The 23165-nt window shown below is 38.2% G+C and overlaps 1 protein-coding gene across 1 annotated transcript in view; it reads left to right on the forward strand.

Annotated features, from left to right (window-relative positions):
- Window positions 1-3166: 3166 nt before the first annotated feature.
- The window catches only part of STRADB (STE20 related adaptor beta), a 43440-nt gene continuing 23441 nt past the window's right edge, over window positions 3167-23165 (forward strand). The window contains exons 1-3 of the mRNA XM_021702991.2: window positions 3167-3273; window positions 6454-6549; window positions 11463-11543. Of these exons, the coding sequence (XP_021558666.1) occupies window positions 6538-6549; window positions 11463-11543 (93 nt within the window). The 5' untranslated portion in view covers window positions 3167-3273; window positions 6454-6537. The remainder of the gene's footprint in view (window positions 3274-6453; window positions 6550-11462; window positions 11544-23165) is intronic.

Raw genomic sequence — 23165 nt, forward strand, 5'->3', positions numbered from 1 at the left:
AAAGCAGGGGCTAAATCCCTAGCACTTAGCACAGTCTCTGGCCCATCAAAGGTATTTAATAAAGATTTGATTATTAAGGGAAAGTAGAAGAAAGAAGGGCTTTGAAGAAAGGCAAGAGTGGGTTCAAATCTTGGTTCAACCATTTACTTATCTTGTAGCTTTGGGTAGTCACCAAATGCTGAATTACGTTCTATTTAAGGTAGTTGTACTGATAAATGATCTAATTATAATAAAACACCCAGTTGTGGGGTTGGTTCACAGTAGGTGCTCAGTAAATGCTGAAGATTCTGAGCTTGCCTGGGTTTGACACCCAGTTCCACCACTTAGTAGATGAATGATAGAAGATGAATGACCTTGGGTATGTTAACTTACCCTCTGCTTCATTTGCCTATCTACAAAAACACCTCATAGTGCTATTGTGAGGATAATATAGGTAAAACGTTAAGATAGGTATCTAACACATAGTAAGTATTACATAAATGTTTCCTATTACTACATGAACACTGCAGGTCTGAGCAAAATGACTGGAAGCCATGAATAATTTAGTCCCTTTATTTACTAAGTCATTTTAAATGTATTACCTTAATGCCTCAGATTTCTTAATAGCTAAACAAGATGGTACCTAAAGAGGTTCAAAAACTTACACATAATAATAATCATGAAATAATATATTACTATCTGTCTCATTCCTTATATTGGTGTTTAACATATTTTGGATATTGATGTAAAATTTTTAAGAAACTGGTTTTTCTACTCTTTGTGACTACTGATGTTAACCATGATTTCCAGTTTCCAGTGGAAAAATAATACTCTTTGGCTCATATTTTCAATTGTAGAATCAGTAAACCTTTGAACTAGAAAGGACCTTTGAGATGAAAATCCAATCCTATCATGCCTTACACAAGTAAACTGTGGTGGATTTGGAATGGGCTTTCGGGGTCGAAATGAGCAGCTCTGTGGGGTATAGGAATGGCAAGCAGAGAGAACACTTTGTTCAAAAGTACTAAAGCAGGGGTTCAGAACTTCTTCTAGATATTCCAGGTGTATAAGGAACCAGTATTAGGAAATAATGCTGGAAAATAGTTTTGAATCATCCAAACTTTAAGGTAATTTCTGATGTAGGTACAACTTACCTGACCTGTAACTTTGACGCAAGGCAGATCTAGGTTTGACTCTCCACTTGTAACGTAAGCAAACCCTATGAGCCTCAAATTAGCACAACAGGGTTATTATAGTGATTGAGTGAACGTATATAGAGCTCATGACTGGTGTGCCTGGCTGATTAAAAGTACAGCTGACTTGAACATGCGTTTGAACTGTAAGGGTCCACTTATACACAGATTTTTTTCGATGCAGTACAGTAAATGTATTTTCTTTTCCTTATAATTTTCTTAACTTTTTCTTTTTTCTAGCTTACTTTATTGTAAGAATACAGAATGTAATACGTATAACACAAAATATGTTAGTCAACTGTTTATCAATAAGGCTTCTGGTCAAACAGGCTATTAGTAAAGTTTCTAGAGTGTCAAAAATTATACACGGATTTTCAACTGTACAGGAGGGTTGGTGCCCCTAACCCCCCTGTTGTTCAAGGGTCAAATGTACTCAAATGTTTGTTCTTTCTTGTAACTCCTTCAACATATCAATAAAAATCTGTAAAGTAACAAAACACTGTCTTTCATACATGTGATTGCTGAATGTTTGAGACTTTGTTGAACATTAATTTTAAAAACAGAAAGCTGGAAAAGCTGCTGAGATGATAAAGTGTCTTCATCCCTGCCCTTTCCCACCACCAAATGTCCTTCACAGTTTGTTCTGAAGTGTCACGTCAACGCTATTAACATGCTATTTGGAGATCACTGTAACTCAGACTTCCAATTCTACAGCAAAGATATGAAGGTCAGGTCAAATTTTCCTGAAATATATTTTTTAAAAAACTGGAAGAGTACATGTCATTTTATTTCTATGGTCTATTCTAGCTTGATGAATTTCCAGTGAAAAGTTACTGCTTCGGGATTTTCTTTCTTTCTTTTCTGGCTCAGAAATTGCAGCAATGAGCTGAGTTCACCGTTATTATTATGACCCAGAACTCTTTTAAGTGTTTGGGAGATTATCTTTACGCTGGTACTAAAAAGGACATCTGCCAACATCTATTATTTACGCTTGAAACTAAAGTTAACCGTTTCTTTTAAAGCATATTTGGTATCTGGCTCAAAATCAATCGCAAGAAAAGCCCAATTCAGCATAGAAAGAGCTCTTTGCCATATCCTCTCCTTTCGCTGACATCACACATGGTGACCGAGGCTAAAGGTTTAACGTCCAGACACGAAAGCCGCTCATCGCTCAAGGATGGGGTTCCAGGTGGATGCTCTCCGGCAGAGATCTGAGATACTGCCAATCCTCAGAGGCGCAGCTGGGATGAATCCGCAGACCAGAGCCCAGCGCCTATCACTTCGCACCCACACTTGGGAAACAAACCACTTCCCACCGCGGGGCGGGGACCGGACGAAGACCCGGGCCTGCGATACCCAGCCTCCGGCTCTGATGTCCGCGCGTGACCTCCGAGGACCGGGAAGAGCTCGGGGCGGGGAGGCTCCTCCGCTTTCAGGAGAAGTTGGCAAGGGCAAATTCGAGTCACGCGCGGGAATGTTACTCACTGGCATGGCTCGACGTCCTCCGTCCTCCGCCCGCGCTCCCTCAGGGAATAGGATCTAAAGCGGTATCAGCCTGAGAGCTGCAGCCGAAGCGGCCGCCGCTGCCAGTAACCGCCCGGGCGTGGCAGGGACGGGCGGGCGACTTCACAACATCATCACTCGGCGACTTCGGTTTTGCAGTGAGGCCGGCTCTCTAGCAGCCCCACACATTGGAGAAGAGCGAAGACCCACTCTCCCAGCAGCCTCCACGGCACCAGCGCGCGACCTGCCGGGAATTGTGGTTTCCTGTCCGCTCGCCCCCTCACCCTTCGGAGCTGTTGCGCGTTTGTCCCGCCCCCAAGCTAGAAGGCCCCGCCCCCTAGCAGCTTGGCCCTGGGGCGGGAGGCGGGGCCGCGACCCTGGGGCGAATGCACTCCGGGCGGACTGCCTGGGGCTGGGGCAGAGTTCCAGGCCCACAGCCCCAGTCCGGGTCGCGCCGCCTTGCTACGCCCCGCGGCCCGCGCTGGGAGCGGGTCTTGTGCGCTCGAGGTGCCCCACGGCGGGCTGGGCTCCCAGGGCCCATAGGCCCCACGCCGTTGGCCGCCTGAGGAGAGTCGCGCTGGTCGTGGTCGCCGCCAGGGTAATGAGGGGAGGCCGGGCCGGGGAGGGGAAGGGGGAGGGCTGGGTCGGGGACCTGAGGGAGCGCGGCTTGTACCGCGCACGCCTCGGGAAGCCCGAGGCTAGAACTCGCCCTCCTGCCTCGAACCCAAGCCCGGGCAGCCGGCGGAGCGGTGGCTGGAGTCAGCGTGGCGTGGCTAGGCGAGCGGCCCCTAAGTCCCGGGCCGCCCCGTGGCGGAGGCACCTGTGTTCGGCGTAGGCGGTGCTTGCCAGGTGCGCGGGGCGCGAGCTGCCCGAAGTGCTCTCTTCCCCCACCTCTCACCTTTGGCAGCGCTCCCGAGCCTGGAGGAGTTTCCGAACAGAAGACACCCTCTGGCCGAGGTTCTGTGTACCACCTTCGGCGAGTTCGCTTTCGCGATCCCCCAAAGCAGGACTCGGAAAGAACCTCTTACAAAATTAAATGCTCCAGCTTCGTTTTGTTCTCAGTATTTAAATTCAGCGTTGTGTTTTTTCCTCGTGGCTTTGTTGTGTCGAATACTTTTTTCCTCACAGCTCGGTCAGGATTTTGTGACACAGCGTCTGCCTAGCACAGAGTCCGTCTGGCGCACAGTAGGCACTCAGGAAATATTTTTTGAAAGCATGAGTCACGATACTAAGTTTGGAAAATCTTACGGAGTTGTGCGTCGCTATAATTTTTTAAGATTTTATGGCTTCTCAAGATCTCTTTGAAAATTATAGTAATTTTAAGGCTCAGCAGAGTTAAGTTTTTTTTTTTGCATTCCCTCTTAACAATAGCCTCTGTTGGATGCCTAAATTAACTCAAAATCCGAGTTCTGTAAATAAATGCGTCCTATGATTTTCACAGAAATTGTTAACCTTTGATATTAAAGCCTTTGGACGAACCATTCTATAATGGAGCAAATTTAAATTATTTATAAAGCTATACCCTAATTAGCTTGTTAGACACAAATGCAAGGGACCACACTGATGTAATATATTTAAAACTATAGGTCTGAAGTATGATTTCTTTAAGAAGGATTTGTATCCGTATCTAGTGAAAGAGCATGCAGGAGAAAATTATGACCGCGAATCTATCCCTCCCACCCCACCACCCTCTTGACCAGGTGCAGCTGCTGCCTTGACCTCAGAATGTCTTGTAAAATCATCTCTTAATCGTCTGGCATATCTAAAGCAGAAATCTGTGGGATTAAATCACCCCCGTGGGACAACTTTACTAGCAATTCTCATAAATCGGTCAGTTTCTTCTGAGTTTTTCTGAAATATAGATAATGTAATGGAATTTAAATTCTTTTGTTGTTATTTAACTTACTGATACGGAGTGGAAAAAGAAAGAAACAAAATCCTGATAACCAGAAAACTGAGTTAATCACGACATCCCTAATCCTTCTGTCTGTGGGAATGTAAACTGCCTTGTCTGCCCCTGATCATCAGTGAGTGTCCTCAGTGCCTGACCATGGTAGCCATTCATTAAACACACATGGAATGAATACCTGGCTGCTTCAGATTAACAGTGTAATGACTTTCTACAGGTGTATGGTTTCTTCATTTATTTAGACATTTCCTTAGAGTTGATTAGGGGAGGTGAGAATTTTACTGGATCAAAAGGTATGAGTATTTTCATGGTCATTGAAACATTGCCAACTTGCTTTCCAAATGAGCCTTACCATTTTGAGCTGCCACTGGTAATATTTGAGTGTACCTTTCAGAGCATACACTCAAGTTCTTATATTGGTACAGTGTTTGGTAGTTATGAGCCCTTTCAGATGAAGTATCTCATTTGATCTCAATCACCCTGGAAGGTGGACAGAGCAAGTATTGCTTTCCCCCTTTTGTAATACAGCAAATGGCACTGCACTGCCTTAAATTGATGATAATGAATGGCAGGTGACAAAATAATCATACCCTTTCAGGTTTTTCTTCCTCCTGTTCTCTACTTCTGGTTTGTAGTGAATATCCTGAATAAATTCATATCTTTCCTTAGCAGTAAAATTGGGTACTGCTCTATAATATCTGTTGTTTACACAATCTTCCTTTTCTCTTTCATTTTGCTTAGACATTTATCTTGATTAAACTTGGGGATTTCATTAAAATAACAAACCACAATTAAGAAGAAAGAGATGGTTAGGTGTAACAAAACACCCAACACTAGAAAGTTTAGAACATTGCCACCCTTTCTGTTAGGAAAACTCTGGAAAGTTTTGGTGGTGCCTTTGTAGTTCCTTGAATCTGAATAAGTTGCTGTTTTAAACTTCTGAATCTGTTGCAGCGTCTTCATAAACTATTGAGATTAATACTCTACTGGTGAAAGTGGACAGGAATTATTTGTATAATCCTCATATCTTTCATACTTGTCAAATTCTAGGAAGAATAGAATTGAGAACTAAGAATCATAAGGTAAAAAATATTCAGCCTAAAAATATTATTTTTATGTGGAACTGAAAAGAAATTTCTCTTTTTTAAAAACACATGACAAGGAGGGGCACCTAGGTGGCTCAGTGGGTTAAGCGTCTGCCTTCTGCTCAGGTCATGATCCTGGGATCAAGCCCAAGTCTGGCTACCTGCTGGGGGTGGGGTGGGGTGTCTGCTTCCCCCTCCCCCTCTCCCTCTGCCCCTCCCCCAAGTCGTGCATACTTGCTCTATCTCAAATAAATAAAATCTTAAAAAACAACAACAACGTATGGCAATAAGAAAATGTTATTCCTAGTGTGTTACTAATCCAGATTCTTCCCCAAATTTGCTAGTCATGGACCCCAAATGATTTAATAGGTAATTAATCCAATCAGGAAGCTTTGGAACCTTCAACATTTACTTATAACTGGAATCATTGGAAATTATTGGGGCATATTTGTAAGTGGGTCCAACATTGATTTTCTATATTGCTTTCACATTTGCTTAAGTTTCTTTAAAAAAAGTACAGAAAAGATAGGGAAGGAGAGATGCAGGTATATTGGCCTTTGGAAATACTCAGAATCTTCCTTCAACTTAACTCTGCCCTTCTGTTGTGACCTCAGATCCCAAATTGTGTTCTGTAAACAGAAATGCTCTGTAAAGACACTTTTCAGAAATGTCTCTAGTCCTTGCATCAAAGAATAACTGCCTAAATATCATAAGGGTTTATAGCAACTAGTTCAGGGAACTTTTATTTAAATCTAAATTATTTTGCTTTTGTTTTTTATAATAGGATATTTCTTCATCTTGAAGATAAAGGAAAATCTTTTTTGGAGTAGATGGATTTTTGACACTTTCTGTGAACTAAAACGATTCAATGTCTCTCTTGGTAAGTTTGTATTAACATTTAATTTCGGGGCACCTGGATGTCACAGTCTGTTAAACCTCTGACTCCTGGTTTCGGCTCAGGTCATAATCTCAGGGTCGTGAGATCGAGCCGCAGGTCAGGCTCCATGCTCTGCGAGGAGTTGGCTTGGGATTCTCTCCGCCCTCCCTCTCTCCCTGTGCGCTCTGAATCTCTCTCTCAATCTCTCTCAAATAAGCAAGGGGTGCCCAGGTGGCTCAGTTGGTTAAGTGTCTGCCTTCAGGTCAGGTTATGATCTCAGGGTCCTGGGATCGAGTCCCACATTGGGCTCCCTGCTCAGTGGGGAGTCTGCTTCTTCCTCTCATTCTCCCTCTGTGCTCTCTCTTTCTCAAATAAATAAAATATATAAAATGAAATAACATAAATAAATCTGTAAAATAAAAAAACATAGGTCTAATTTTGTGCCATCAGAGTAGTTAGATGTTAGTGCAGAGCCATAATTGAAGGCATATTCTGATGGGATATTGTTATGCTGAGATGTTATTTTGACCTGAATGGCTTCTGGTCTTAAGAAATGAGTTAAATTCTCATTGAGTTTTTGTTGCTTTAAAAAAAGAGCTTCTCCTTTACTTTTCTGATATATTCATTATTCTTTTCCTTTGTCCCATACCCACTTGTTTTCATACATTTATGCCTGTACTTATATATGCCTCTCCCATCTAGTTAGCTATGCCTCATCCTTAAATCTTTCAAAAATCCCTTTTACAAATTTCCATTAGACCAAAGGCAAGCAAAATAATATTAAAAATAAGCCTCTAACAAGACAAAAAATATTTGGATCAACGTATAATATATGTATAGATTCTAACTTGTTTTTTGTTTATATTAGATCCATGGTATCTAGATTGAGAACCAGAAATCATGTGGTAAAAAATATTCAACCTACAGAAAATATTATTTAGATTAAGTAGTTTCAGGTCTTTCATCATGTCTTGTATAGAACATAATACAATATCTGACTTTATTAAAGTAGTGATCTTTTAAAAAATGATGGGTGCATTTGTATGATTTGCAGTTTATAAATACTTTCATATCTTATATCTCTTCCAGTCTTCAAAATTATAAGTGATCGCAGGGCAGGTGGTTTAATCCTTATTTTGAGTTTGGCCCAAGATGGCAAAGAATTGCCAGGGCTCAAACTCATATCTGCCAATCCACTCCATCATTTGCCAAGTCTGAGAGGCAGAACTATGAAGTGAGGAAATACAGAGTGCATTTGTTGGATTTATTGTATGATTTGTTTGGTATATGGAAAATACTGAATGCATTCACTTTATTTTTAAAGTAAAGCTTTTCTACTTAAAAGGGGAGCTTTGGGGGCACCCGGCTGGCTCAGTCAGTAGAGCACGTGACTCTTAATCTCGGGGTTGTAAGTTCAAGCCCCATGTCAGGTGCAGACATTACATAAAAATAAAACCTTAAAAAAAAAGGTGGGTAGCTTTATTTATCTATCTGGAAAGTTGTTATGAAATACCTCATTTTCTAACGCAGAGATGAACAAACATTTTCTATAAAGGGTCAGATAGTATTTGTGTGCTCTGTGGTCCCTGTAACATCACTCTTCTGTTGTGTGTGAAAGCAGTCGTAGACAGTATGTAAACGAATAAAAATGAATGTGTTAGTGTTCAAGTAAAACCTTATTCACTAAAACAGGTGGTGGGTCAGACTGACTTGTGGACTGTATAGTTTGTGGACCCCTGTTCTAAAGGATTACTTAAGATTAACAATTTTACATCAGTTTGTAAATTGGATGAGATGTAAAAGGGCATTTGACAGATGAAGATCCTAAGATTTAGAGGGCTGTGTGGATTCCCAGAGCTTCTGAATTTTGGAAAAAGAATATCTTATTTATTCTATTATTCTATAATTATTGGTTTTGTGAAAAATAATAGAATTTAATAATGGGTGAAATAAGTTTATTCAGTTTGCTAATAATTTTACTTTTAAATATATTCTTCCTGTAATGATGAAAGATTTGGAATTCTTTGAATATTTTCTTAAATGAGATATTTGTACAACTGAGATAAAGTTGATGTTTATACTTATGAAGGATTCCTCCCCATTCAAGTTTTACCCTCTGTTGGAGAGTTAAGAAATGGTGTGTTCAAAGGAGCAGCATAAGTAAAATATTTTCCTTTAGATTCTCTTTTAGGTATAACTGCTTTTCATTTGGCTATTATGGTAGTGGATTAAAAAAATACATTAAAAATATTTTGGGGCAGCTTCTGGATGGTTTGAAATCATTTGTGCTGCCTAAGAGACCTTAATGTGTGCATTTTTCATAAGCTATTATTCACCAGCATCTAATTGATTCAATGTGGATATAAAAAATGTTTTGAAGGATAAGCTATGAGTGTTTTATGATTTTTATAACTTGGGCAGCTAATGAACATGCCAACATTTTTTAGGAGAGGTCAGCAAAAACATTTTGCCTTATAACATTGGCTGGTTTTAGCTGTCTTCACATTAGTGATCACTTTCTTGAACTGTGAAAATTCTATATAAAGATAATGAAATGGAAGTCTACCATATTATAGTGTTTTCTTTATTTCTATAAACCAAAAACATGGATCAGTACTCTTATTTTGAGAATAAGTTAGGGTCAATATAAGTTTTTAAAAAAGATTTATTTATTTGAGAGGGAGAGTGTGTGTGTGTGCGCGCGCGCACAGGGGGGAGGGGCAGAGGGGGAGAGAGCCCTAAGCAGACTGTGAGCTGAATGTGGAACCCGTTGCAGGGCTCAGTCCCACAGATGCTGAGACCACAACCTGAGCCGAAACCTGAGTCGGATGCTCAACGACTGCACCACCCTGGCGTCTCTAAAAATATGCCCAATATGTCTTAAATTAACTTCCCTTCCATCAAAAAAAAAAAAAGTTATGGACATTTTTTAGAAAGACTTTTTTGTGTTTGAATATATTTTGATAACTGTATTAGAGGTCCCCCCAAGACCACCTCCAGGTTTGATGATTTGCTAGGACTTGCAAAACTTAGTCATGTAGTCATAACTAAGATTTCTCATAGCCAAAGAACACAAAGCAAAATCAGCAAGGGAAAAGGGTATATGGAGTAAAGTTCAGAGGAAACCAGATTCAAACTTCCAAGAATCCTCTCCCAGTGGAGTCACATAGGATGTGCTTAATTCTCCCAGGGTAATGACAACATGTGTAAATGTTGCCTACCAATGAAGCTCATTAGAGACTCATTCTCAGGCTTTTTTATGGGGATTGGTCATGTAGGTACCTTCTCTTAGCAGGTAACAAATTTCAGACTTCCAGGAAAAAAGCAGTAATTCAGCAGAAACTATATTGTTTACACAATTTAGGCACATGATCTGTTCTTATCAGGAAGGGTGAGAACCCTCCCCAAATCCAAGTTCCCAGATACCAGCCAAGAGTCAACTTTGCAAACAAGCCTTTTCTAAGTGTAGCAGTTTTAGGCCTGCTATGTTAACTCTTCTGTACAATACCATTGTATAGAATGATTCATAGTAAATGTTACAAAATATAGGTAAATATCAAATACAATATGTAAGTGACCTAACTGATGGTTATTTTCAACCACCATGAGGAACAGTAATAAGTATCTTCAAAAACTTTGTCCATTTTATTCACTTTAGACAAACCATTAGAAACTTTGCAAAGGAAATGATTCTATAGCTATCATGACATTGTTAGCTTCTGTTCTTCAGGGGCGAGTTTTACATAAGACGGGAGATTTAGATCAAATTATTGTGATAAGATTGATAAGGTATACAAACTGCAGGAATTAATCTTAATCAGTAATTTACGCTGAAAAAATGACAGATTAGTGAGAAATTCTGGCGTTATTTTAAATGAAAGGAAGTGTGATTACTTTTAAGTGACTACAAAGTGTTAGGTAGATATGGGTGAGCTTATCTTGAAGACTCATTTGATATTAGTACTTTACTGTTCATACACAAGTAAATGTTCATGAGATGCTTCAAAAAATTTATTACAAAAATCTCTTTCATACAATTTGTTTATACTTTCGACACACCTTTTCTTCCTAAGTAGAATAAGGTCAGCTTTACCCCACATGATAAATCACATGGCAGTATTACATTTCTTTATTGGCAATATGTGATAATAGGACCATGGGTTAAAATGCAGGAAAATGTAAATTGTGATAATGGAACTAAGTCTCCTACCTTTTTTTTTTTTTTAAAGATTGTATTTATTTGAGAGAGAGAGGGAGCAAGAGAGAGAGCAAGAGCAGAGGGAGAGGGAGAAGCAGACTCCCCACTGAGCAGGAGACATGGGGCTCGATCCAGGACCCTGGGATCATGAGCTGAGCCAAAGGCAGACGCTTAATCAACTGAGCCACCCAGGCATCCCAAGTCTCCTACTTTTAATTTGCTTTCCAGTTGAAGTAAGATGTTTATCACCTTAAGAAACAAAATTGGTTCCAGATACACTCATTGTGTAGTTTAATGTGGATAAACATGGTTCCTACATTTAAGAAACAGAGAATCAGAGGATTAAAATAAAATTGATTATAATGAGTACAGCAGAATAATCTATAGCCAAATATTCAAAACAAAACTGCAAAGATGATGAAAAGGTTGAAAATTAACACCAGCAGTGAAAATGAATTGATATTATGACTTCCAGAGGATAGGATAAGGATCAGAGATAGCACCAAGTAAATTCTACCAGATACGAAATTTGTCTTCTTCATACCCAGCTGCTTCTCCCTTCTCTCCCATACTGAGAACCTCCATGCTATGAATCCTGGCAATTCCAGGGTTCTGCGGGCTGCCCTTTGTCTGCTCCTCACCACAGTCACCAGACCTTTGTATCCACATACTTACCTTGTGACGTATTTTTTAACTTAATGCATTTCTGAATTCCCAGGATTGTTTCTGCACTTCACGAACACAAGTTGAATCACTCAGACCTGAAAAACAGTCTGAAACCAGTATCCATCAACACTTGGTAAGAAAATGGTTAAGTACAGTTAATATTCCTCCTTTGCTTTCTGTAGTATCATAGTATAGAATGTAATTCCTGGTTCTTCCATATCTCTTTTTCTTTACAGTATCTTTTACTGTTTCTTTTTCCTCTACTTCTGTTATTCTCCAGAAGTCTACAGTTGACCTCTTCTGCCTAAATAGGCTCCCCCTAGGTTTCAGTTGCTCAAATTTCAGACTGTCCTGTAGCTACCTCAGGTTTTCCTTCAGGTCATGAGGGGACTCTGGCATCAAGCAGGACTGGTGATTCTCAGATTTTTACCTATAACCCCACACTCTTTCCTGAGCACTGGAAGTGTCTATAGAATGCCTCCAGTTGGACTTTTCAAAGGCATTTCTATGCAGTTTGAGTAAAACCTTAATCTCTCAAACTTCTCCGACCCCTTGTATTTTTTTCTTTGGCTAATGAAAACTCATCTACTAAGTCACCCTAACTAGAAACTTTGAAGTTATCCTGACAATTGCCTCTACCCCCCACATCTAGTTATACACCAAGTCTTTTGTCTCTGTCTCTGAAATGCCATTGAGTGCATACCCTCCTTCACCTCATCACTGCTACTACCCAGATCTCATCATTTCTTGCCTGGACAATTGCAGGTAGACACATTGCCTTTAGTTTCCTAGGTAAACGTCCTCTCACACTCAGATCAGAATTCAACCCTGTTACCAGTACAGGCCTGTTTGTGTTACTTTCCAGCTTTAAAACTTTCTTTGGTTTCCTGCAGCCTATGGGATTAAAGCTGAAACTTCTTAGCATAGTATAAGGACTCTTACTGGTGTAGAATAGGTCTAACTTTTGAGTTTCATTTCTTGCTACTGAGTCTTCGCATATACTCTTTTTTTCTGATTGAAATACCCTTTTTCTGCCTCCCAAATCCTTCCTCATTTGTGAAGAGTTGGCTCAAATATTGCATATCTGAAGCTTTTCGTCTTGTATTTTTTGTTCCATTATGCTCCTACAAATCTTAGACATTCCCAGAAAATGGTATTTATTATATTATTTCACAATGATTGATATACGTGTTTCTCTAACTATAACATGATTCCCATAAAATAGGCATCCTGCCTTTTTCATCTGTATTTCCCCTGGGCAATGCCTGATATATTAAGTAATATTTTGAAAAACATGCTTGGGAATAAATATTTCTCTGGGGTCTTCCCTTCCTTAATCCTTACTTTATTCTTCAGTTCTTACTACAAAACAGAACCTGCCTTGCAAATGCCTTGTTTCCTACAAAATAAGGTAATCCCAGTTGTTCCTGTTTATAAGTTTATCTTGATCCTCTATTCAGTTGTCTTCATTTTTCTCATTTTACTTTTTACTCACTAATATTCTAAAGTCTTTTAGTCTTCTGCCCTTTTGTGTAATAGAATATATCATCCAATCCTAGTTTTCATTCAAGTATTACCCTTCAGATTGAGGTAAAGTGTCTGCTGTTGTCTCCTTGCTATTGCCGAGAGAGGTCTTAAACTTCAGGAAACTTCCACACGTGCTGCTGTCTGTGTGTGTGTTTTTCGGTTTTGTTTTGTTTGGCCTTGTGCTAAAGTATACATAAAATTTACCATCTTAGCCATTTTTAAGTGTACAGTTCAGTGGTATCAAATACATTCATAGTGTTATGCAGCTGTTACCACCATCCATCTCTGTAACTCTTCTCATCTTGTAAAACTGAAACTGTGTATCCCTTAAACAATAACTCCCCATTCTCCCTCTCTCCCTAGCCTATGTCAACCACCATTCTACTTTCTATGATTTTTGACTACTCTAAGTACCTCATATAAGTGGAATCATACTGTATTTGTCTTTTTTGTGACTGAGTTATATTTCATTTAATGTTCAGGTCCATTTGTGTTGTAGCATTTTGCAGAATTTCCTTTTTTTTTTTTTTTTAAAGATTTTATTAGAGAGAGAGTGCACACGTGTGGGTAGGGGCAGAGGGAGAGGGAGAAGCAGACTCCCCGCTGAGCAGGGACCCCCCCCCCCCAACATGGGGCTGCATCCCAGTACCCTGGGATCATGACCTGAGCTGAAGGCAGATGCTTAACCGACCGAGCCACCCAGGCGCCCCACAGAATTTCCTTATTTTTTAAGGCCGAAAATGTTCCATTATATGTGTATACCACATTTTGCTTATCCATTCATCTGTTGATGGACACTTGGGTTGCTTTCACTTTGTGGCTATTGTGAATAATGCTGCTATGAACATAGGTGTGCAAATATCTCAAGAACTGATTTCATTTCTTTGGGTATACCCAGAAGTGGAATTACTGCATCATATGGTAATGATATTTTAATTTGGGGGGAAACCACCATACTGTTTTCTACACTGGCTATACCATTTTGTATTCCCACCAATAGCACAAGAATTCCAGTTTCTCTACATCCTAGCCAACACCTCTCTATTTTCTGGTTTTTGATAGCAGCCAACCTAATGGGTGTGAGGTGATATTGTAATTTTGATTTACATTTCCCTAATGACTAGTGATGTTGGGCATCTTTTCATGTGCTTATTGGACACTTGTATGTCTTCTGTGGAGAAATGTCTATTCAAGTCCTTTGCCCTTTTTAAAATTGGGTTGTTTGCTTTTTTTGTTGTCGAGTTTTAAGAGTTCTGTATATTTTCTGGATATTAACACCTTACCAGATACTTACAAATGTTTTCTCCCATTCTATGGGTTGCCTTTTAACTTTGTTGATAGTATTTTTTGATGCACAAAATTTAAAAATTTACATGAAGTCTGCTTTGTTTTTCTTTTGTTTCTTATATTTTTGCTGTCATATCCAAGAAATCCTCTCTAAATCCAATGTCATAAAGCTTTTGTCCTATTTTTTCTTCCAAGAGTTTTATTGTTTTAGGTATTAAATTTAAGCCCTTGATACATTTTGAGTTAATTTTTGTATATGGTGTTTGATAAGAGTCCAACTTCATTCTTTTGCATGTGGATATACACTTTTCCTAGCACTATTTGCTGAATATACTGTCCTTGCTTTATTGAATGGTCTTTTTTTTTTTTTTTTTTTAGATTTCATTTATTTGGAGAGAGACACAGTGGGAAAGGGAACACAAGCAGGGGGAGTAGGAGAGGGAGAAGCGGGCTTCCTGCTGAGCAGGGAGCCCGATGCGGGGCTCGATCCTAGGACTCTGGGATCATGACCTAAGCCGAAGGCAGATGCTTGACGACTGAGCCACCTAGGCGCCCCTATTGAATGGTCTTGACACCCTTGTCAAATGCCATTTGACCAGATATGTGATAGTTTATTTCTGGGCTCTCTATTCTCTTCCATTGGTCTATATTTCTGTCTTTATTTTGGTGCCATGTTGTTTGATTACCATTGCTTTGTAATAGGTTTCAAAATCAGGAAGAGTGAGTCCTCCAATTTTGTTCTTTTTCAAGATTATTTGAATTACTCAACGTCCTTTGAGCTTTTAACAATATTAAGTCTTCCAATCAATGAACATGAAATGTGTCTCCGTTTATTTATGTCTTCCTAAATTTCCGTTAGCAATGTTTTATAGTTTTCATTGTACAACTCTTTCACTTCCTTGATTAGTTTAATTTCTAAGTATTTTATTGATGTTTTAATGATTACTTTTGCAGATTATTCATTAAGCAGGTCTTCTGAATTTTTAGGGCTAATAAAAAGTTTAACAGGAACAAGGAGTGTGCCATGAGTTTTTTTAAATTCCAGTATATTTAAAATAAAGTGTTATATTAGTTTTCAGGTGTACAGTGTAGTGATTCAGCAATTCTATACATTACTCAGTGTTCATCATGATAAGTGTGCTTCTAATCCCCTTTACATATTTCACCCGTCCCCACCCCCTACCCACTACCCCTCTGGTAAACACCAATATGTTCTCTATATTTAAGTTTGGTTTTTTGTTTGTCTTTTCTTCTTTGTTCATTTGTTTTGTTTCTTATATTCCACATATGAGTGAAATAATATGGTATTAGTCCTTCTCTGACTTATTTCACTTAGCATCATTCCCTCCAGATCCATCAATGTTGCAAATGGCAGGATTTCATTATTTCTTATGACTGGATAATATTGTATTGGGTATGTATACCACATCTTCTTTATCCATTCATCTGTCAATGGACACTTGGGTTGCTTCCATATTTTGGGTATTGTAAATAATGCTGCAATAAACATAGGGGTGCGTATATCTTTTCAAATTAGTGTTTTCATGCTCTTGGGTAAATACCCAGTAGTGGAATTATTGGATCATATGGTTAATTCTTTGTTAATTTTTTGAGGAACCTCCATACTGTTTTCCATAGTGGCTGTACAGTTTGCATTCCTACCGAGAGTGCAAGAGGGTTCCTTTTTCTCCACAACCTTGTCAACACTTGTCATTTCTTGTGTTTTTGATTTTAGCCATTCTGACAGATAATGAGGTGATATCTTACTGTGGTTTTGACTTGCAGTTCCCTGATGATTAGTGATGTTGAGCATCTTCTCATGTGTCTGTTGGCTATCTTAGGTCTTCTTTGGAGAAATGTCTGTTCATGTCTTCTGCCCATTTTTTAATTGGATTATTTGTTTTTTGGGTGTTGAGTTGTATAAGTTCTTTATATTTTTGGATATTAGCCCCTTAACAGATACATCTTTTGCAAATATATTTTCCCATTCAGTAGGTTGCTTTTTTGTTTTGTTGATTAGTACCTTTGCCATGCAGAAGCTTTTTATTTGGATGTAGTCTCAATAATTTATTTTTTTGTTTGTTTCCCTTGCCTCTGGAGACGGATCTAGAAAAATGTTGCTATGGCTGATGTCAGAGAAATTACTACCTGTAACACATTTAAGTCCTTAAGTCCTTAATCCATTTTGAGTTTGTTTTTGTGTATGGTATGAGGAAGTGGTCCAGTTTCATTCTTTTTTGCATGTAGCTGTCCAATTTCCCAACACTGTTGAAGAGACTGTCTTTTTCCCATTACATATGCTTGCCTTTCTCATAGATTAACTGACCATATAATTATGACTTTATTTCTGGGCTCTCTATTCTGTTTCATTGACCTATGTATCTGTTTTTATACTAGTACCATATTGTTTTGATTACTACAGCTTTGTAGTGTATCTGGATATCTGAGACTGTGATACTTCCAGTTTTGTTTTTCTTTTTCAAGATTACTTTGACTATTTGAGATCTTTTGTGTTTCCAGACAGATTTTAGGATATTCTACTTCTATGAAAAATGCTGTTAGAATTTTGATAGGAATTGCATTAAATCTGTAGATTCCTTTTAGTAGTATGGACATTTTAACAATATTGGTTCTCCCAGTCCATGAACATGGAATATGTTTCCATTTGTTTGTATCATCTTCAGTTTCTCCCATCAGTGTTTTATAGTTTTCCGAGTATGGGTCTTTCACCTCTTTATTTCTAGGTATTTGGTTCTTTTTGGTGCAATTGTATATGGTGTTGTTTTTTAAATTTCTGTTTCTGCTATGTTATTAGTGTATAGAAATGCAGCAGATTTCTCTATATTGATTTTGTATTCTGTGAGGTTTTTAAATTTCCTTATCAGTTCTAGTAGTTTTTTGGTGGTCTGTGGGGTTTTCTATATGTAGTATCATGTCATCTGCAAATAGTGAAAGTTTATCTTTTTCCTTACCAATTTGGATACCTTTTCTTTCTTTCTTTCTTTCTTTTTTTTTTTTTAAAGATTTTGACAGAGAGAAAGAGAGCACAAGCAGGGGGAGCAGCAGAGGGAGAGGGAGAAGCCGACTCCCTGCTGAGCCAGGAGCCTGATGCAGGGCTTGATCCCAGTACCCTGGGATCATGACCTGAGCCGAAGGCAGACACTTAACCGACTGAGGCCACCCAGGCACCCCGAATACCTTTTATTTCTTTTTGTCATCTGATTGCTGTGGCTAGGACTTCCAGTACTATGTTGAATAAAAGCGGTGGAAGTGGACATCCTTATCTTGCTCCTGATCTTATAGGAAAAACTCCCAGTTTGTCACCATTGAGTATGATGTTAGGTGTGGATTCTTAATATACGGCTTTTATTATGTTGAGGTGTTTCTCTAAAACTACTTTGTTGAGGGTTTTTATCATGAATGGATGTTGTACTTTTCAAATGCTTTTCTGCATCTGTTGAAGCGATCATATGGTTTTTATCCTTGCTCTTATTGATGGAATGTATCACATGATTGATTTGTGAATACTGAGCAACCCTTGCATCCTAGGAATAAATCCCACTTGATCGAGTGAATGATTTTTTTAAGGTATTGTTGGATTCCATTTGCTGATATTTTGTTGATTTTTTGCATCTTACATTCAAAGATCATCAGAGATCCTGGCCTATAGTTCTCTTTTTTGTGGTGTCTTTATCTGGTTTTGGTATCAGGGTAATGCTGGCCTCATAGAATGAATTTGGATGCTTTCCTTGCTCTTTTTTTTTTTTTTAAATAGTTTGAGAGAATAAGCATTAACTCTTTTTTTTTTTTTTTTAAGATTTTATTTATTTATTTGACAGAAAGAGACACAGTGAGAGAGGGAACACAAGCAGGGGGAGTGGGAGAGGGAGAAGCAGGCTTCCCGCTGAGCAGGGAGCCTGATGAGGGGCTCGATCTCAGGACCCTGGGATCATGACCTGAGCCAAAGGCAGATGCTTAACGACTGAGCCACCCAGGTGCCCCAGTATGAACTCTTCTTTAAATGTTTCGTAGGATTCACCTGTGAAGCCTTCTGGTCCCGGCCTTGTATTTGTTGGGAGTTTTTTTGATTACTGATTCAATTTCATTGCTGGTAATTTGTCTGTTTAAATTTTATATTTCTTCCTGATTAAATTTTGGTAATTTATTTGATTCGAGGAATTTATCCATTTCTTATAGGTTGTTCGATTTGTTGGCATATAATTTTTCATAATATTCTCTTATAATTGTATTTCTGTGGTTTTGGTTGGTATTTCTCTTTTTTCTTTTGAATCTGGCTAAAGCTTTATCTAAGAACCAGTCCCTGGTTTCATTGATCTGTTCTATTGTTTCTTTAGTTTCTAATTAATTTATTTCTCCTCTAATGTTTATTATTTCCTTCCTTCTACTGGCTTTGGGTTTTGTGTTTTCTTTTTCTAGCTCCTTTAGGTGTAAGGTTAGGTTGTTTATTGGAGATTTTTCTTGCTGCTTGAGGTCGGCCTGTATTGCTGTATTCTTTCCTCTTAGAGCAGCTTTTGCTGCATCCCAAAGATTTTGGACCATTGTATTTTCATTTTCATTTGTCTCCATGTATATTTTCATTTCCTCTATGATTTCTTTGTTGACTCATCCATTGCTTAGTAGCATGTTAATTAACCTCCATGTAGTTGGTTCTTTCCAGATTTTTTCTTGTGGTTGATTTCTAGTTTCATAACGTTGTGGTCAGAAAGATGCATATGATATGATTTCAGTCTTTTTGAATTTGTTGAGGCATGTTTTGTGGCCTAACGTGATGTATTCTGGAGAATGTTCCATGTGAACTTGAAAAGAATGTGTATTCTGCTGTGTTAGGATGGAATGATCTGAATATATCTCTTAGAAACATCTGGTCCAGTGTGTCATTCAAAGTCACTCTTGGGGCACCTGGGTGGCTCAGTCAGTTAAGCATTAACATTAGTTAACTCTTGATTTCAGCTTAGGTCATCATCTCAGAGCCCGTGTTGGGTTCCATCCTGGGTGTGGAGCCTGCTTAAAATTCTCTGTCTCCTGGGGTGCCTGGGTGGCTCAGTCATTAAGCATCTGCCTTCGGCTCAGGTCATGATCCCAGGGTCCTGAGATCGAGCCCCTCATCAGGCTCCCTGCTCGGCGGGAAGCCTACTTCTCCCTCTCCCACTGCCCCTGCTTGTGTTCCCTCTCTCACTGTGTCTCTCTCTCTCAAATAAATAAATAAAATCTTAAAAAAAAAAATTCTCTCTCTCCCTTTCCCTCTGCCTCTCCCCACTCTCCACTCTCTCTCTTTCTCCTTCTCTTAAAAAAAATTTTAAAAAAAAGTCACTCTTTTCATGTTGATTTTCTTTGGATCATCTATGTATTGAAGAAAGTGCAGTGTAAAGTTCTCTACTATTATTGTATTGTAGTACTATTGATTTTTTTTCCTTTGTGTCTGTTAATAGTTGCCTTATGTATTTGAGTGTTCCCCCTGTTGGGTGCATAAATATTTACAATTGTATATCTTCATGTTGGATTGTTTCCTTTATTATTATGTAGTGTCCTTTGTCTCTTGTTACACTTTTTGTCTTAAAGTCTATTTTGTTTAATATAAGTATTGCTACACCAGGTTTCTTTTCATTTCTTTTTGCATGATATTTTCCCATCCCTTCACTTTCAATATGCATGTGTTTTTAGTTCTGAAATGAGTCTCTTATGGGAAGCATATATGGATCTTGCTTTTTTATCCATTCAGTCACTCTATTTCTTTTTTTTAAAGTTTTTATTTAAATTCACATTAGTTAACACATAGTGTCGTATTAGTTTCAGGTGTACAATATAGTGATTCAACAACTCCAGACATTACCCAGTGCTCATCACAACTAGTACACTCCTTAATCCCCATTACCTATTAAAGCCATCGTCCCACCCACCTCCCTTCAGTCTATTCTCTATAGTTAATAGTCTGTTTCTTGATTTGCCTCTCTCTCTTTTTTTCCCTTTGCTTGATTGTTTTGTTTCTTAAATTCCACATATGAGTGAAATCATACGGTATTTATCTTTCTCTGACTGACTTATTTTACTTAGCATAATACTCTCTAGCTCCATCCATGTTCAATGCAGATGTCAAGATTTCATTCTTTTTTATGGCTGAGTAACATTCCATTGTGTGTGTGTGTGTGTGTGTGTGTGTACACCACCATCTTCTATATCCGTTCATCAGTTGATGGACACTTGGGCTGTTTCCATAATTTGGCTATTGTTGATAATGCTTCTATAAACATTGGGGTGCATGTATCCCTTTGAATTAGTATTTTTGTATCCTTTGGGTAATAGTGCAATTGCTGGGTCATAAGGTAGTTCTATTTTTAACTTTTTGAGAAACCTTCATACTGTTTTCCAGAGTGGCTGCACCAATTTGCATTCCCACCAAGAGTGTACAAGTGTTCCTTTTTCTCCACATCCTCCCCAGCACCTGTTGTTTCTTGTGTTGATTTTAGCCATTCTGACAGGTGTGAGGTGATGCCTCATTGTAGTTTTGATTGGGCATTTCTCTGATGATTAATGATGAACATCTTTTCAATTGTGTGTTGGTCATCTGTTTTCTTTAGAAAAATGTCTGTTCATGTCTTATGCCCATTTTAAAATTAGATTATTTGTTTTTTGGGTGTTGGGTTGTATAAGTTCTTTACATATTTTGGATACTAACCCTTTATCAGATATGTCATTTGCAAATATCTTCTCCCATTCCTTTAGATTGCCTTTTAATTTTGTTGATTGTTTCCTTCACTGTACAGAAGCTTTTTATATTGATGTAGTCCCAATAGTGTATTTTTGCTTTTGTTTCCCTTGCTCAGGAGATATACCTAGAAAGAAGTTGTTATGGACAATGTCAAAGAAGTTACTGTGTGTGTTCTCTTCTAGGATTTTTATGGCTTCAGGTCTCACATTTAGGTCTTTCATTCATTTTGAGTTTATTTTTCCGTATGGTGTAAGAAAGTCATTCCGTTTCATTCTTTTGTATGCTGCTGTCTGGTTTTCCCAGCACCATTTGTTGAAGAGACAGTATTTTTCTCTTTGGATATTCTTTCCTGCTTTGTCACAGATTAATTGACTATATATTTGTGGGTTCATTTCTGGGTTTTCTATTCTGTTCTCTTGTTCTATGTGTCTGTTTTTGTGCCAGTACCATACTCTCTTGATCACTACAGCTTTGTAATATAACTTGAAGTCCAGAATTGTGATGCCTCCAGCTTTACTTTTCTTTATCAAGATTGCTTTGGCTATTTGGGGGTCTTTTGTGGTTCCATACAAATTTGAGGATTGTTCTAGTTTTGTGAAAAATGCTGTTGATATTTTGATAGGGATTGCATTAAATGTATAGATTGCTTTGGATAGTACAGACATTTTAACAATATTTGTTCTTCCAATCCATAATCATGGAATGTCTTTCCATTTCTTTGTGTCATCTTCAATTTCTTTCATCAGTATTTTATAGTTTTCAGAGTACAGGTCTTTCACCTCTTTGGTTAGATTTATTCCTAGGTATCTTACTATTTTTGGTGCAATTGTAAATGGGATTGAGTCCTTAATTTTCTCTTTCTGCTGCTTCATTATTGGTGTATAGAAATGCAACAGATTTTTGTATGTTGATTTTATATCCTGCAACTTTAATGATTTCATTTATCAGTTCTACCAGTTTTTTGGTGGAGTTTTTTTGGCTTTCCTATATATAGTATCATGTCATCTGCAAATAGTGAAAGTTTTATTTCTTTCTTACTGATTTGGATGCCTTTTATTTCTTTTATCTTGTCTAATTGCTGTGGCTAGGACTTCCAGTACTGTGATGAATAAAAGTGCTGAGAGTGGACATCCCTATCTTGTTCCTGACCACACAGGAAAATCTCTCAGTTTTTCCCCATTGAGGATGATATTAGCAATGGGTCTTTATTATGGCCTTTGTTATGTTGAGGTATGTTTCCTCTACACCTACTTTGTTGAGGATTTTTTATCATGAATGGATTTTGTACTTTGTCAAATGTTTCTTTTGGGGGGGGGATAGTTTGAGAAGAATAGTCATTAACTCTTCTTTAAATGTTTGGTAGAATTCATCTGTGAAGCCATCTGGCCCTAGACTTTGTTGAGAGTTTTTTGATAATTTCTTTGCTGGTAATTGGTCTGTTCAAATTTTATATTTCTTCCTGGTTTTGTTTTGGTAGGTTATATGTTTCTAGAAATTTATCCATTTCTTACAGGTTGTTCAGTTTTTTGGCATATAGTTTTTCATATTTCCGCTAGTTGTATTTCCTTGGTGTTGGTTATCCTTTCTCCTCTCTCATTTGTGATTTTTTTATCTGGGTCCTTTCTCTTTTTGATAAATCTGGCTAGAGGTTTATCAACTTTGTTGACTTTTCAAAGAACCAGCTCCTGGTTTTGCTGATCTGTTCCATTATTTTTTTAGTTTCTATATAATTTATTTCTGCTCTAATCTTGATTATTTCCTTCCTTCTGCTGGATTTGGGTTTTTGTTCTTCTTTTTCTAGCTCCTTTAGGTGTAAGGTTAGGTTATTTGAGATTTTTCTTGCTTCTTGAGGTCGGCTTGTATTGCTATAAACTTCCCTCTTAGACTGCTGTTGCTGCATCCCCAAGATTTTTGACCCAGTATGTTATCATTCTCATTTGTGTCCATGTATTTTTTTTTGTCTCCATGTATTTTTTTATTTCGTCTTTGATTTCCTTATTGATCCACTCATTGTTTAGTAGCATGTTAAATTAATCTCCATATATTTGTGTTCTTTCCAGATACTTTCTTGTGCTTGACTTGTAGTTTCATAGTGTTGTGGTTAGAAAAGGTCAGTGGTGTGACTTTGATCTTCTTGTATTTGTAGAAGCCTGTTTTGTGGCCTAATACGTGATCTATTCTGGAGAATGTTTCATGTGCACTTGAAAAGAATGT

This window comes from Neomonachus schauinslandi, chromosome 3, assembly GCF_002201575.2.
Source record: "Neomonachus schauinslandi chromosome 3, ASM220157v2, whole genome shotgun sequence".
Classification (NCBI taxonomy): domain Eukaryota; kingdom Metazoa; phylum Chordata; class Mammalia; order Carnivora; family Phocidae; genus Neomonachus; species Neomonachus schauinslandi.